The sequence below is a fragment of the Oncorhynchus mykiss genome, chromosome 20, assembly GCF_057628025.1.
Source record: "Oncorhynchus mykiss isolate SJ-2025 chromosome 20, ASM5762802v1, whole genome shotgun sequence".
NCBI lineage: Eukaryota > Metazoa > Chordata > Actinopteri > Salmoniformes > Salmonidae > Oncorhynchus > Oncorhynchus mykiss.
In genome coordinates, this window is record NC_143041.1 from 31,858,488 (window position 1) to 31,872,644 (window position 14,157).

The 14,157-nt window shown below is 39.6% G+C and overlaps 1 protein-coding gene across 1 annotated transcript in view; it reads left to right on the forward strand.

The window, feature by feature from the left end:
• rgs17 (regulator of G protein signaling 17) overlaps positions 1 to 13,412 on the forward strand; it is a 45,024-nt gene extending 31,612 nt beyond the window's left edge. Inside the window, exons 4-6 of the mRNA XM_021576320.3 lie at positions 3,040 to 3,111; positions 7,277 to 7,508; positions 7,756 to 13,412. Of these exons, the coding sequence (XP_021431995.1) occupies positions 3,040 to 3,111; positions 7,277 to 7,508; positions 7,756 to 7,944 (493 nt within the window). The 3' untranslated portion in view covers positions 7,945 to 13,412. The remainder of the gene's footprint in view (positions 1 to 3,039; positions 3,112 to 7,276; positions 7,509 to 7,755) is intronic.
• Positions 13,413 to 14,157: the final 745 nt, after the last annotated feature.

Sequence of the window (14,157 nt, forward strand, 5' to 3'; positions counted from 1 at the left end):
CCTGATTGTTGGAGTGCTGCAGAGATGGTTGTATTTCTGGAAGGTTCTCCCATGTCTACAGAGGAACTGTGGAGCTCTGTCAGATTGACCATCGGGTTCTTAGTCAACTCCCTGACCAAGGCACTTCTCCACCGATTGCTCAATTTGCCCGTTTGGCCAGCTCTAGGAAGGGTCTTGGAAGAGTCTTCCATTTAAGAATGATGGAGGCCACTGTGTTCTCGGGGACCTTCAATGCTGCAGACATTTTTTGGTTTTCTTCCCCAGATCTGTGCCATGACACAATCCTGTCTCTGAGCTCTATGGACAATTCCTTCAACCTCATGGCTTGGTTTTTTTCTCTAACATGCACTGTCAACTGTGGGACCTTTTTATATAGACAAAGGGAAGGGGTCTGAATACTTTCCGAATGAATTGTACATAAGCTAAATCCTAGTTGGTATGAAACCGAGTGCTGTGATGGCTAAATGAGGCTAAACACTGAATGTTTAGATTTTTAGGCTACGTTAGTATTGACTGTCTGATGATTGACAACCATTATCGATGGTGATGACGTTGTGATGTGACAAATGGTGGTTTAGCCTATTTGAACTTAACTGGCGCTGCGCAGTAAAGAACACACAAATGACAGAGTGATTTGCCTATTCCTTTTTGCTTTAGCCTATTTCTATATATATACAGAACACAAGAGAGGAATGTAGGCTAGACAGTGTGGAGAATTCCACCAAAGCAGTCCAGTCAGAAAATATTGTTTCTCTCTCTCTGATGCATGGGCCTTATAGCCTAAACCTATTCATTTTTTCTACATAACGGACACTCCATAGTTCACTCAAATTGCAAAATGACATATTGGTTTCATTACCCTGTAAGCAGTCTATGGACACTGGTAGAGCTGGGCGATACGAACAAAAATCCATATAACGATAACAAATTATGATAAAACATTTTTTGGGGGAGGTGCTAGAGCTGGGCGTTATGAACAAAAAGTAATATTGTAATAAATGTAACTTTTTTTTTTTGCTCGATAAAACAAATAACACTACATATTTTGTTTTTCAAACAGTTACTTTATATTAGCTGCAGGGTTCTAGACACATTTTCCCAGACAATTAAAATGGTAGCCTATGATTCAAAAAGTAAGCTGTTTCATCTAACATATGCAGGAAATGCATTATTGATATTTTGATAGGATCCAGAATGATCAGATTTATATTTTGATCCTCAGAGAATTTTCTGACATCTTTGTGCATATTGGCCTAAAAGCTATATTATTTTTATTAGGTAGTGGGAACTCAAAACACTTAGCTAGATTGATAACAATTATTGTTCCTATAAAGCCATGTGGGCTAATTGATTAATCAATCAGTAAATCTAGGCTAATGTCCTAAAAGAAAATCCCGTGCTTGGCCTAGACTACTTGATGTAGACCTATTCACTGCAAATGGCGCGCTCTGGCTCAACTCCTCAGTCGCATCAAAACCATACTACACAGATTACTCCTGGTTGTGAATTGGTGCCATGAACTCAATATTAAGAGGTAAGAAATATATTATATACTCACAGAAAGCTGTGACTCTCCTCTCTAACTAGAACAACAGTAGTTGCTTTGAAAACTGTAATTTTCCCCAGTAGCATTTTGAGCAATGGTCATATGCTTGTGCCTCTCAGAATGCATCTCTCCCTCCTCTGTGCGCACAGTGAGCAGAGGGAGTAAGAGTCAGCAGCTGACAGCGAAACAGGGACAGGCTCTGTCGTAACCGGTCGCGACCGGGAGGTCCGTGGGGCGACGCACAATTGGCCTAGCGTCGCCCGGGTTAGGGAGGGCTTGGTCGGTAGGGGTGTCCTTGTCTCATCGCGCACCAGCGACTCCTGTGGCGGGCTGGGCGCAGTGTGCGCTAACCAAGGTGGCCAGGTGCACGGTGTTTCCTCCGGCGCATTGGTGCGGCTGGCTTCCGGGTTGGATGCGTGCTGTGTTAAGAAGCAGTGCGGCTTGGTTGGGTTGTGTATCGGAGGACGCATGACTTTCAACCTTCGTCTCTCCCGAGCCCGTACGGGAGTTGTAGCGATGAGACAACAATTGGATACCACGAAATTGGGGAGAAAAAAAAGGGTAAAATTAAAAAAAAATAATAATAAAAAATCACCTAAAATTACTGACGAGCAATTGTCGGTGTCTAGTGTTTGGTTTATCGTCAGCTCTAGGAAAAGGTATAAACCATGCTTTGGTTTAGATTCCGTGGCACTGTTTCCACATGCTAACATTTTAGCATTAGCGGCACAAATCCCATTCAAGTCATGGGTCCGTTTATTAGCATTTTTCGCACATCACGTTCAAATCATCTATATTGGACTTTGTTGAGCTTCACAATCAATTTGAGATATTTTCGGATGATTTTGGACATGATTGTATATGTAGGTGTTTAGTGTGAAAGTAATGATCATATGACACAGGCTGAACCAATAGGCCTAAACTAGGCTACATCCAAGCGCAATTCAGTCAAATCTGCATAGCAGTATTTACACAGTGGCATATAAACGTGCCTTTTCTCCAATACATCCCTACTTGAAATTTCACACAGAATTAACACATTCCGTTTGCATGGCAGTTGAAATTTCTTGATAACCTCTTTCCAATGCATTTGGAATGTATTTAGGAACAAAACATGCACCTCAAACTAGCTTTTCAGGTGTTTGTGAAAGGACAGACAGCTGGAATGTATTGTTAATGTGTTACAATTCAATTTGTGTTACAATATAATTTTTTATTGTGTATCCAACATGTGTTTAACATGTACATTTCCGGTATAGCGATTTTGTAAAGGTTTTGAGTACTGTAAATAGCAGGGAGTCTCACTCCACTCACAGGTTGTTTCCACGTCTAGTTTTCAGAAGAATACATACCTGTTCTCAGGCAGTAGTTTAACAAAGATACTACATGAACATCCAACCTTGAGACTGCCATATGAATAAGTATGTTTGAATATGGAAATATGTTTGAAAACAATAGTAATGTTTGATCTCCCTCCGCTTCTCCTTTTCCAGGAATGAGGACCGCATGGAGCATTCCGAACGGGCATGCACTAAAATGGATAGTATTGAAGCCACGGAGGAGCAGTAAGTTGCCAGCTATGCCTTTTTCCATAGGTTGTCTGAGAAAATGCCAAACTGTTTTGATATGATGTCACATTTTGGTAATTTAGCAGATGCTCTTATCCAGAGCAACTTACAGTAGATAAGACGACCACATGACAGTCAGAGTAAAACGTTCCTCAACAAAGCAGCTATTAGCGAAATCAGTCTTAGTAAGAAAAGACAAGTGCAAGTGTTAGTGCAAGAAAGGGAAGTACAACAGTGAGGTGTAATTTTTGTTTTCATGTTGTCAGATAAACTGATGGCCTTTGGTCACGTCTGTTCATCCCTGTCTTTTGAAGGCATTATACAGTACATAGACATTATACATTTGGACTGTCAACCTCAAGAAAGGATGCCAGAAAATGTCATTATTGCATACAAGAAATTAGCCAGAATGCATGCCAGAAATTAATTGCATGCCAGAAATCTAATTGTTTTGCCTGTTTCGTTTTACTGCTTTGGCCCATTCATTTTCTCTCTTTACATTGCTGCTGTGTCAATATCTATTCCTGTGTGTTGCTCACTCATTTGCTGTATTAGCCAATTAGAGCATGAGTTTTATTTTCTCTCCACCTCTCTCACAATGTCAGTTATTTGACTGAAACATATCTTAACTGAGGACACACAATGACATCATTTTCATCCACCCCAAAGGAGCAGGTCCATTATAGGGTATAGGGCTCAGCTCTACGGTATATTGTGTGCTTATTATTTGCGTGATATGTAATATTGTCAGATTTCAGCATTCAGCTGCATTTACACGATGTGGCCTGTCTGGCTGCCCAAACAATTGTCAGCCCAATACTGTTCTCACATGGCTGTGGCCATGACACAGGGTTCAACCTGAGGCTCTACCTTGGAACACCCATTCTTCATGTTGTTGTTGTAATAAGTGAGATGGATTTTTCTCCTTATCACCCAGTCCTAATTGTAATAATGGTAACACTTTAGCATGTTTTGTCGATTGAGACATGAAAATAGCAGGAAGTCCCGCACACTGAATGCCCCTAATTACCACCTTTTTAATGACAACATTTCAATCGGTCCCTGTAGCCATGACTCTTAGGCCTCAGACACACCAATAGCGTTTTGCTGGCCGAGATTACTTAGCACCTGTGAACGTAATTTGCGAACCGAGTGACCACCGATTTTACATGTAGAATCGAGTGAAAAATATTGTCAGTCAGACGATTGCAGTGGGTGGTTCCTAAACACAGCGTGCTGAACGATCGGCAGATGAACGCTAGATCTACATTCGGTGCGATGTGTGCAACCCTTTAGATCAAAAGGGCTCTTAGGGAGATGCTCTGGTTCAAAGTGTTGAAGTCATTGAAGGTGGTGATTAGGATCATACCAAAGTGTTCCACTAGTATATGCACAAGTCAGCCAAATGGAATGGTTGGTTGGTTACAGTGGCTAACCAAGGTATGGATTGCAGTCTCTTCATGTCTTCTTATACTGCTTCGAGGTAAGCGGTCTACATTATAAGGTGGGTCAACTATCGCTTTAAAAATAAGGCTTGAATAAAATAGTTTTCCATAAGGGCCACACCCCTGATCTATGTTTCCCAAGTTCTAGCTGTTTGAAAATGTTCAAGCTATACAGTGCCTTGCGAAAGTATTCGGCCCCCTTGAACTTTGCGACCTTTTGCCACATTTCAGGCTTCAAACATAAAGATATAAAACTGTATTTTTTTGTGAAGAATCAACAACAAGTGGGACACAATCATGAAGTGGAACGACATTTATTGGATATTTCAAACTTTTTTAACAAATCAAAAACTGAAAAATTGGGCGTGCAAAATTATTCAGCCCCTTTACTTTCAGTGCAGCAAACTCTCTCCAGAAGTTCAGTGAGGATCTCTGAATGATCCAATGTTGACCTAAATGACTAATGATGATAAATACAATCCACCTGTGTGTAATCAAGTCTCTGTATAAATGCACCTGCACTGTGATAGTCTCAGAGGTCCGTTAAAAGCGCAGAGAGCATCATGAAGAACAAGGAACACACCAGGCAGGTCCGAGATACTGTTGTGAAGAAGTTTAAAGCCGGATTTGGATACAAACAGATTTCCCAAGCTTTAAACATCCCAAGGAGCACTGTGCAAGCGATAATATTGAAATGGAAGGAGTATCAGACCACTGCAAATCTACCAAGACCTGGCCGTCCCTCTAAACTTTCAGCTCATACAAGGAGAAGACTGATCAGAGATGCAGCCAAGAGGCCCATGATCACTCTGGATGAACTGCAGAGATCTACAGCTGAGGTGGGAGACTCTGTCCATAGGACAACAATCAGTCGTATATTGCACAAATCTGGCCTTTATGGAAGAGTGGCAAGAAGAAAGCCATTTCTTAAAGATATCCATAAAAAGTGTCGTTTAAAGTTTGCCACAAGCCACCTGGGAGACACACCAAACATGTGGAAGAAGGTGCTCTGGTCAGATGAAACCAAAATTGAACTTTTTGGCAACAATGCAAAACGTTATGTTTGGCGTAAAAGCAACACAGCTGAACACACCATCCCCACTGTCAAACATGGTGGTGGCAGCATCATGGTTTGGGCCTGCTTTTCTTCAGCAGGGACAGGGAAGATGGTTAAAATTGATGGGAAGATGGATGGAGCCAAATACAGGACCATTCTGGAAGAAAACCTGATGGAGTCTGCAAAAGACCTGAGACTGGGACGAAGATTTGTCTTCCAACAAGACAATGATCCAAAACATAAAGCAAAATCTACAATGGAATGGTTCAAAAATAAACATATCCAGGTGTTAGAATGGCCAAGTCAAAGTCCAGACCTGAATCCAATCGAGAATCTGTGGAAAGAACTGAAAACTGCTGTTCACAAATGCTCTCCATCCAACCTCACTGAGCTCGAGCTGTTTTGCAAGGAGGGATGGGAAAAAATGTCAGTCTCTCGATGTGCAAAACTGATAGAGACATACCCCAAGCGACTTACAGCTGTAATCGCAGCAAAAGGTTGCGCTACAAAATATTAACTTAAGGGGGCTGAATAATTTTGCACGCCCAATTTTTCAGTTTTTGATTTGTTAAAAAAGTTTAAAATATCCAATAAATGTCGTTCCACTTCATGATTGTGTCCCACTTGTTGTTGATTCTTCTCAAAAAAATACAGTTTTATATCTTTATGTTTGAAGCCTGAAATGTGGCAAAAGGTCGCAAAGTTCAAGGGGGCCGAATACTTTCGCAAGGCACTGTAACATATACTTTCTCCAAATCACTCTACCTGGCTATAAATCTTCAGGTGGTTGAGGCTGACTACTTGCAGAAATGTGTCATCATATAACAGTATATAGGCAAGATCTTTGTCGTTGAGTCCCCCTACCATATCTGCCTATAGCAGTTTGTGCACAAGCTGCTAATTACATTATTCTAAAATGACAAAACAGGATATTTGAGGTATGGGTCATTTCAATATAGCCTATTCTCATTTGTATGACTTATAATCAACACTGTCCTTGACATAGTATCTATATGAATGCCTACAAAAATGCATAGCCTCATTTAATTTATTTTCAAAGACACACGTAGGTAAATCAGATTTCAAATAAGTAATTACACTGTCAAAATTATGAAGAAGTTCAATAATAAAATAAGTAATTACACTGTCAAAATTATGAAGAAGTTCAATAATAAAATAAGTCTGGGGAATAATAGTAGTGTTCTGACAAGCACATTCATTACCTGCGTACCCTTTTCCCTTGTGCCATCTTCAACCAAATGTGTGCCTGTCAAGTTACCAGGTTGTTACCACCTAGTAATTATTAGGCTAGTTAGCACCCCAGCGCCTATCAAATGTGTCCTGCGATTAAAAAAACAAATTAAAAAAAACATATCTCCAGTAATATGGATCATAAATAGAACCGGGAGGCTTGAGGATTAGGGAACGCTGGCATACAGTGTGCAGGCCTTTGTTCTTTTCATGTTTATCATGAGCCCAGGACCTACGTTTTTCAAGGATGTGTGTATGACATATGACCGCTACTATTTCTATTGCTAATTGAAACAGCCTGTGGAAACCATGTTATTGCATCTCTAGAGAAAAAATAATGAATCTGTTTGTCTTGTGTATTGTGAGAGTCCAGACTGCTAACACTGGGTTCCTGGTATCCTGTGTTTAGGCAACCCACTCTAGACGAGGTAGTTGCCTGGGCCCGTAGCTTCGAGCTGGTGATGCGCTCCTCAGAAGGCAGGGAGATTTTCCGAGAATTTCTGCGCTCTGAGTACAGCGAAGAGAACCTGTTGTTCTGGCTGGCCTGTGAGGAGCTGAAGAAGGAGACGGACCCGACTGCGATCGATGAGAAAGCCAGGATCATCTACGAGGACTACGTCTCCATTCTATCGCCGAAAGAGGTAGGAGGCATCACGTTGGAAACAGGAGTTTGACACCTAGTATCACTCGGCTGATATTGACTTTGCTTTCAGGACTATTCCATTGGTTCCATTGTGGGAAATTAAAGCACGTACAGCTGAAGTATTTGACAATGTTTGGAATACATGTATTTGACCCAGGTCTGATTCCAAGACATATTGAAACCCCAATCTCAGTGGTTGTGTGTGATGGCAATGTCACTGTTCTCTCCCGCTCCTCTGCCTCCAGGTGAGCCTGGATTCACGGGTGAGGGAAGGCATCAACCTGAGCCTGACAGAGCCCAGCAACTTGATGTACGAGGAGGCCCAGCTGCAGATCTACACCCTGATGCACAGAGACTCCTACCCCCGTTTCCTCAACTCCTCCGTTTACAGGGACCTTCTGGACAGCAAGAGAAGCTCCTGCCTAGACACCTAAAGTAATCCCCACCCTCCCAAAAAACAAGAAGACAATAAGGTGCCAGAACTGGGTTTGATATTTTCCTTTTTTGAAAAAGAAACAAGAAAATAATGAATAGTTTAAGCAATTTCAATTGTCTGCTCGCAGGCAGCCCTGAGGTTTAGTTCCTGGTTTAACTGCAGATAAGAGCTCCTCGGGCTACTGTGACAAAGAGAAACAAAAGGAAGGACAGACCCATTGTTTCTGTACTGTACTTTTGAGAGTTCTCCTCCTTTCGCTCCCTCTTTCTCTATCTTGCTCTGTATTTTTCTCTCTCAAATTCTGTCCCATGCCTCAGCCATTTTTACAGTCCAAAAACAATGTCTTTTTTACGATGGCTGTAGAGCTTGACCGTGGTGAGCAGGAAAATCAGACTTTGCATGTAACAAGGTAATGGAATTCGCTCTACAGTAGCTTGGTATTTTAGCAGTGGACTGCAAAGGTTCTTGAATATGAGATGTATTTTCTTCTGTTCTTGGGATATACCCTGTCAAGCTCTTGATGTGAAGGGAATATTGATATTTGCCAATTAGCTTGCAGTCGTTGATTTTGAGAAGGTTGAAAGTTTTACAGCAGTGTTAATATCCAAGCACTTGCCTTCTTTACAACTCTAAAACTGGGAGAAGGGCTAGAATTGTGGTCGGGCAGCTAAATGTCTTATGAACATTACTTTCCACGGGAAATCACAATGCCTTTATGTGAAAAGGGCAGCACAAGAGCTGCTTGTTATGGCAACAACACAGTTTAGTAAACACAGAGTCCTTTCTATCCTTCCCACACCATCTCACCCTGAGAGAAGCACAGGTTATGTCAAAGGTCGGAATCATTGTTGGAGAAAAAAAGAAATCAAAACATTCAATTCAGTCATACAATAAATCATGAACACTTTACAGCTCTCGAGAATGAAAGAGAACCATTTACTTATTAGTTTTTCTACTGCCTATAATATAAATAGTAGTAATCACGATGCCTTGGTTTGGAAGGTCAATTATAACACAGTGGTATGTCTAATGCTTCACCATGAGGTCTAAGAGTGGTATGCAATGCTGACACATGAAATTATGAAGTAGGCCTATATGGCTTCTTGTTTTAAAGCTGTAGCTAGTCCTAGACTGAAGGGGGTCAGTACCAGCTAAGTAACAGCCCAGTCGGGGGCAGAAGAGGTGGAATCAGACGTATTTATATATAGGTTGTTTGGAGGTTTGCAGTCCTGTTCACCAGATGTGCGTCTGTCTTTAAGACTGGTTATTGAGGCTCCAATAAGGTGCTTGGATCTCCGGTGAGCCCCATGCCTTTAAGTCTCTCTGCTTTACAGAGGTGGGCAGATATATATAGAATAGATATTGAATAGATATTTTTGAGACGGGTCGTTGTTTTTTTTCCTAAAATTGCCAGCACGCATTATTGTGTGTACCTGCCGTCCAGATACATACTTATCAAAACATTTTAAAGAGTTAAAGTCCCATGAACATATAGGCCTAAAATATATGTTAAATTATTTTTTGTTGTTCTTGCAAGTGTGACATTTAAACATGGAGAAATTATTGCAGGCCTTTGTCACCTGTTGATGTGTAAAGGTCAGTGCATGAGTAAAGTACATTGTGAGAGGGAGAGTTGTGTGTATTGTCACCACAGGTGGGTAATGATATTCAAGTGTCATTGAAGCAGTGCCACTCTTCTGTTTGAACATACTACCTGAAGTTCATGTGCCAAGGCCAGTCATTATTTAATTCAATTAAGGGTTTTAATAAAGCCCATATACTGTAGGTTATTGAAGTGCAATTGGATCAGTTATAGGCTTTCTGTTTGTATTCATTCACAAAAATGAACATATAGCATACATAGCCTAATGATATCAGCCATTTTGAACATCCAACAATATTCTAACGTTCCCTAAATTTCGTTCACATTCAGCCACCTTTCTAGATAGTTTGTTGCAATAGTGTTTGCATACTCTTTAATGAAGAGTGATACAGTGAAAGTGATACAGTATGCATGCACCACAGTGGTTAGGTAGAGGATACCTTTTTATGTAGCTCTATTAATAACAAAATAAATGACTTGCTCATTTTAGATATTATTTCAGCTGTAACTTCTGAATGTTTGACCAACCAGACAGTGAAATTATGCTTCAATCAAACCAAGTTTACATTCACGCGGTGAGCAATCATCCTGGAAACGCAAGAGAAGCCAATTGCAAAAAAAATGTAGGTAGGAAAATGGTTCTGAATGATTCACAATTAGCATTTTACACTGGGTGAAGAGTAGTATTGCAGGTTTGTACGACGTGTTCTCTGGTGTCTCGGAGTAATTGATTATTTTCACTCCATGGAAAGAAATGGTTGTTCATTTTACTGACATTTCAACAAGGATTTAGCTATTAATGACATGAGGTGGTATCATAGGCATAGTGTCATGCTCAAATGTTGACTTTCAGTTCAGAATGAATGGCTTTGAAAGGTGGCAGAGGTTTGTTGGCAGAATAAGATTTTTATCTAAAGTGTCAGAATTGATGTGATTTAAGAGAAGCATTGGCCTTATCTACTGTGTTTCTCCTTTAACTTTCATTAGGGATTTCACTACCTCTCATATTGGTTAATTTATTTCACATCTAGTTGTCAATGTACACTTTGTTTTTAGATCTACTTGAAGCCTAACACTGTAAACAAAATGTGCACAGAAAATATATGTATTAAGCGTTAAAGGACGATTAGCCTAGTTAACTTTTTTGTTTGTTTAATTGTGTTCAACTGGAAAAAGATTTTTAGATATATAAATAATTCAGGAAATTCACTGTTTAAAGGGCTAATCTCATTTTGCCTATGCAAAGATGTTACTGTTGAAATATGGGAAAGGATAGGTTAAGTTTGATGGAACATGGTTTACATTGCCCTTTGCTGATATTCATATCTTATTCAGCAAAAATGTACCCTTAGTTTTGTTTCTATATAAATATATAACAAGTAATATTCAGAGAAAATAGTATATGCCTTCGTGTTGAAAAAAAAACCAACACTTGATAAATACAAATAAATATGTGTGTTGTCTGACCTGTGGCTGTGTTATGACATCTTGGTGAGATGACAGTTCACTGCAAAATACACCTGTTGACTGATTGACTAGTCCGAGACTCCTTCATCCATAGAGGCTTTATTATCCATTCAGTGTTTTCTTTCAGGCCAATGAGCATCTCTTTATCCAAGGAGCTATTCAATGTCATTATTGCTGTACGTAACCCATATTGTCATTTGCAATCCTACCATTTCGAATTTCAAAACATTTCTACTGTACAATCAAGGGACAGTCTTGTTTATTGTTGTTTCCAAGGGTGCTTCGTAGTCACATTCACAAAGGTTGAATGGCTATTTTAGTCACTTAAATCCACAAGAACAGAAACATCTACCTCTTGGTTGCTTTCCCAATCCTCCAAACCTGTAGGCTACTTTGGTACTTGGCCTTTTTTGTCAGACCACCGGAATGTAATAAGACTGAAATAGCTGTACAAGAGCCATGATGTCGTGGTAAAATTCTGTAGATATAAGGGTGCAGTTTTTCTTCGACTGCACACAACGCATTAATAACTCATTAATGACAATACATTGAACTAATAACTAATATTACTACTGACTGGCTGAATTAACATTTTCAATAAGTACGTTCGCTAATGACATCACATTTCAGTTGTCTTGTTAATGTTCCCTTTTAAGATTTAATGTGGTACTACATTATTATGTCCAAGCGGGGTTTTAATGGTCACTAGACCCATAAGTATTTTTCTGTATATCTAATCATACCCCTTGAGCTGTCTGTGTCTTCCTGACTGGTGGCTCTTTTAAAATAAAATAAATATGCTTCTCTGCTGAAATCTGGGTAAAAGATTGAAAGGAATGAGAATCTTAATCAGTACTTTTAGTTATTGCTTGCTTTTCTAAAGTCTACCAACTTTGCCAGCAGGCATGCCAGCTAAGCTAGATAGACAAGCTAGCTACTCTAACTTGATTGATAGCCTGAAATGGCTTCTTGGTAGCTAGTTATGAGGTTGGGAGATTGGTTTCCAATCTGGGCTAGCTAAAGACAACTTCGTAAAATTGCAAGGTGGCTAGTAGTATTACAGAGAAAATAATATATATATATATATATATATATATATACACACACACTACCGTTCAAAAGTTTGGGGTCACTTAGAAATGTTCTTGATTTTGAAAGAAAAGCAAAGAAAATTGTCCATTAAAATAACATCAAATTGATCAGAAATACTTTGTAGACATTGTTAATGTTGTAAATGACTATTGTAGCTGGAAACGGCTGATTTGATTTGTATTTTTAATGAATATCTACATAGGAGTACAGAGGCCCATTATCAGCAACCATCACTCCTGTGTTCCAATGGCATGTTGTGTTAGCTAATCCAAGTTGATCATTTGAAAAGGCTAATAGATCATTGGAAAACCCTTTTGCAATTATGTTAGCACAGCTGAAAACTGTTGTTCTGATTTAAAGAAGCAATAAAACTGGTCTTCTTTAGACAAGATGAGTATCTGGAGCGTAAGCATTTGTGGGTCCGATTACAGGCTCAAATTGGCCAGAAACAAAGAACTTTCTCCCTAAACTTGTCTATTCTTGTTCTGAGAAATTAAGGCTATTCCATGCGGGAAGATCTCGTACAATGCTGGGTACTACTCCCTTCACGGAACAGCGCAAACTATCTCTAACCAGAATAGAAAGAGTAGTGGGAGGCCCTCGGTGCACAACTGAGCAAGAGGACAAATACATTTAGTTTAAGAAACCGACGCCTCACAAGTCCTCAATTGGCAGCTTCATTAAATAGTACCCGCAAAACACCAGTCTCAACATCAACAGTGAAGAGGCAACTCCGAGATGTTGGCCTTCTAGGTAGTTGCAAAGAAAAAGCCTTATCTCAGACTGGCCAATAAAAATTTAAGATTTAAGATGGGCAAAAGAACACAGACACTGGACAGAGGAACTCTGTCTAGAAGGCCAGCATCCTGGAGTGTGCTTTTCTTTCAAAAACGAGGACATTTGTAAGTGACCCCAAACTTTTGAATGGTAGTGTGTATATACATTTTTTTACACAAGACAAATCTGAGGGGCCACGTGCCCCTTTGCCCCCTATGGGCAAGCCGCCTCTGGTCCGATGTACATTTTTTTGTCCACTGGGTTAGCTTTATGTTCAGATACTGAGAGAGCTTGGGTACTTGCTTTCAAAGGGTCATGCCTATAAACACCTGTCTTATTCATTTGTTTAATTGTTAATTTTTTTTTCTCTAAGCGCTAAACATGTTTTAATTATTCTCTTTTCTCTAACTCCATTAGAAACCATTTGTAATGTCCACGAAGGGACATTAGTGGTGACTCACTGTCACCCTACCACACAAACATTGATTGAAATAATGCTATGATAATAAATATTATGAGTGAACTTGTCTTGCTGGGTTTTGTCTAATAGTATACATTACATAGATTTTGTTGTAATATAAATTGTAGAATGATTTTGGGAATTGGCAATACCAGAGTTTTCTGTCACAGGTACCTTTTTATATGCGTCCATATTTGAGAATGGGGAAGTATAGCTGTGCAAACAAAGATACTGGCTTTTCATGAAATTACATACAATTGACTTACTTCAGCTTTGGGTTTCTATAGTCTGTCACCTACCATGCCTTCAGAAATGCTGCCTCCAATGCATTGTCCACAACAATTAAAAACCATTAAGAATTCTTATGTAAAACTGTCACAAGACCTAAACATTACAGTGTAATCAAGTTGACAAAATGATATTGAAAGAATGTGGGGAACAGCATTAGATTCCACCTGTTTTGTCTGTTGGCCACACTGATTTTGTCCTCTGTTAAGTGTCATCCATACCTTACTCCCATCTCATCTCTCAACTGATTTCCAATGTCCAATCATCTACAAAGATACAGTACATTGATGAGGCTTTTCAGGAATTACCAAAGAAAGAAGGCTATTTTCAACAACAAAATATCACTGGTCAATATTACCACCACAGGTGTCCGTCAGTGATTCAGGCCATGATCTCAAGAGCACTAACTGCTAGACTAGTTCCTCGGATATTGTACTATTCTGATTATTCACTGTCTGCTTAAAACTGAGCACCGTTTGTTTAACATGATCCTGTAGGCCTAATTCTTGTTCCTTGTTACAAAT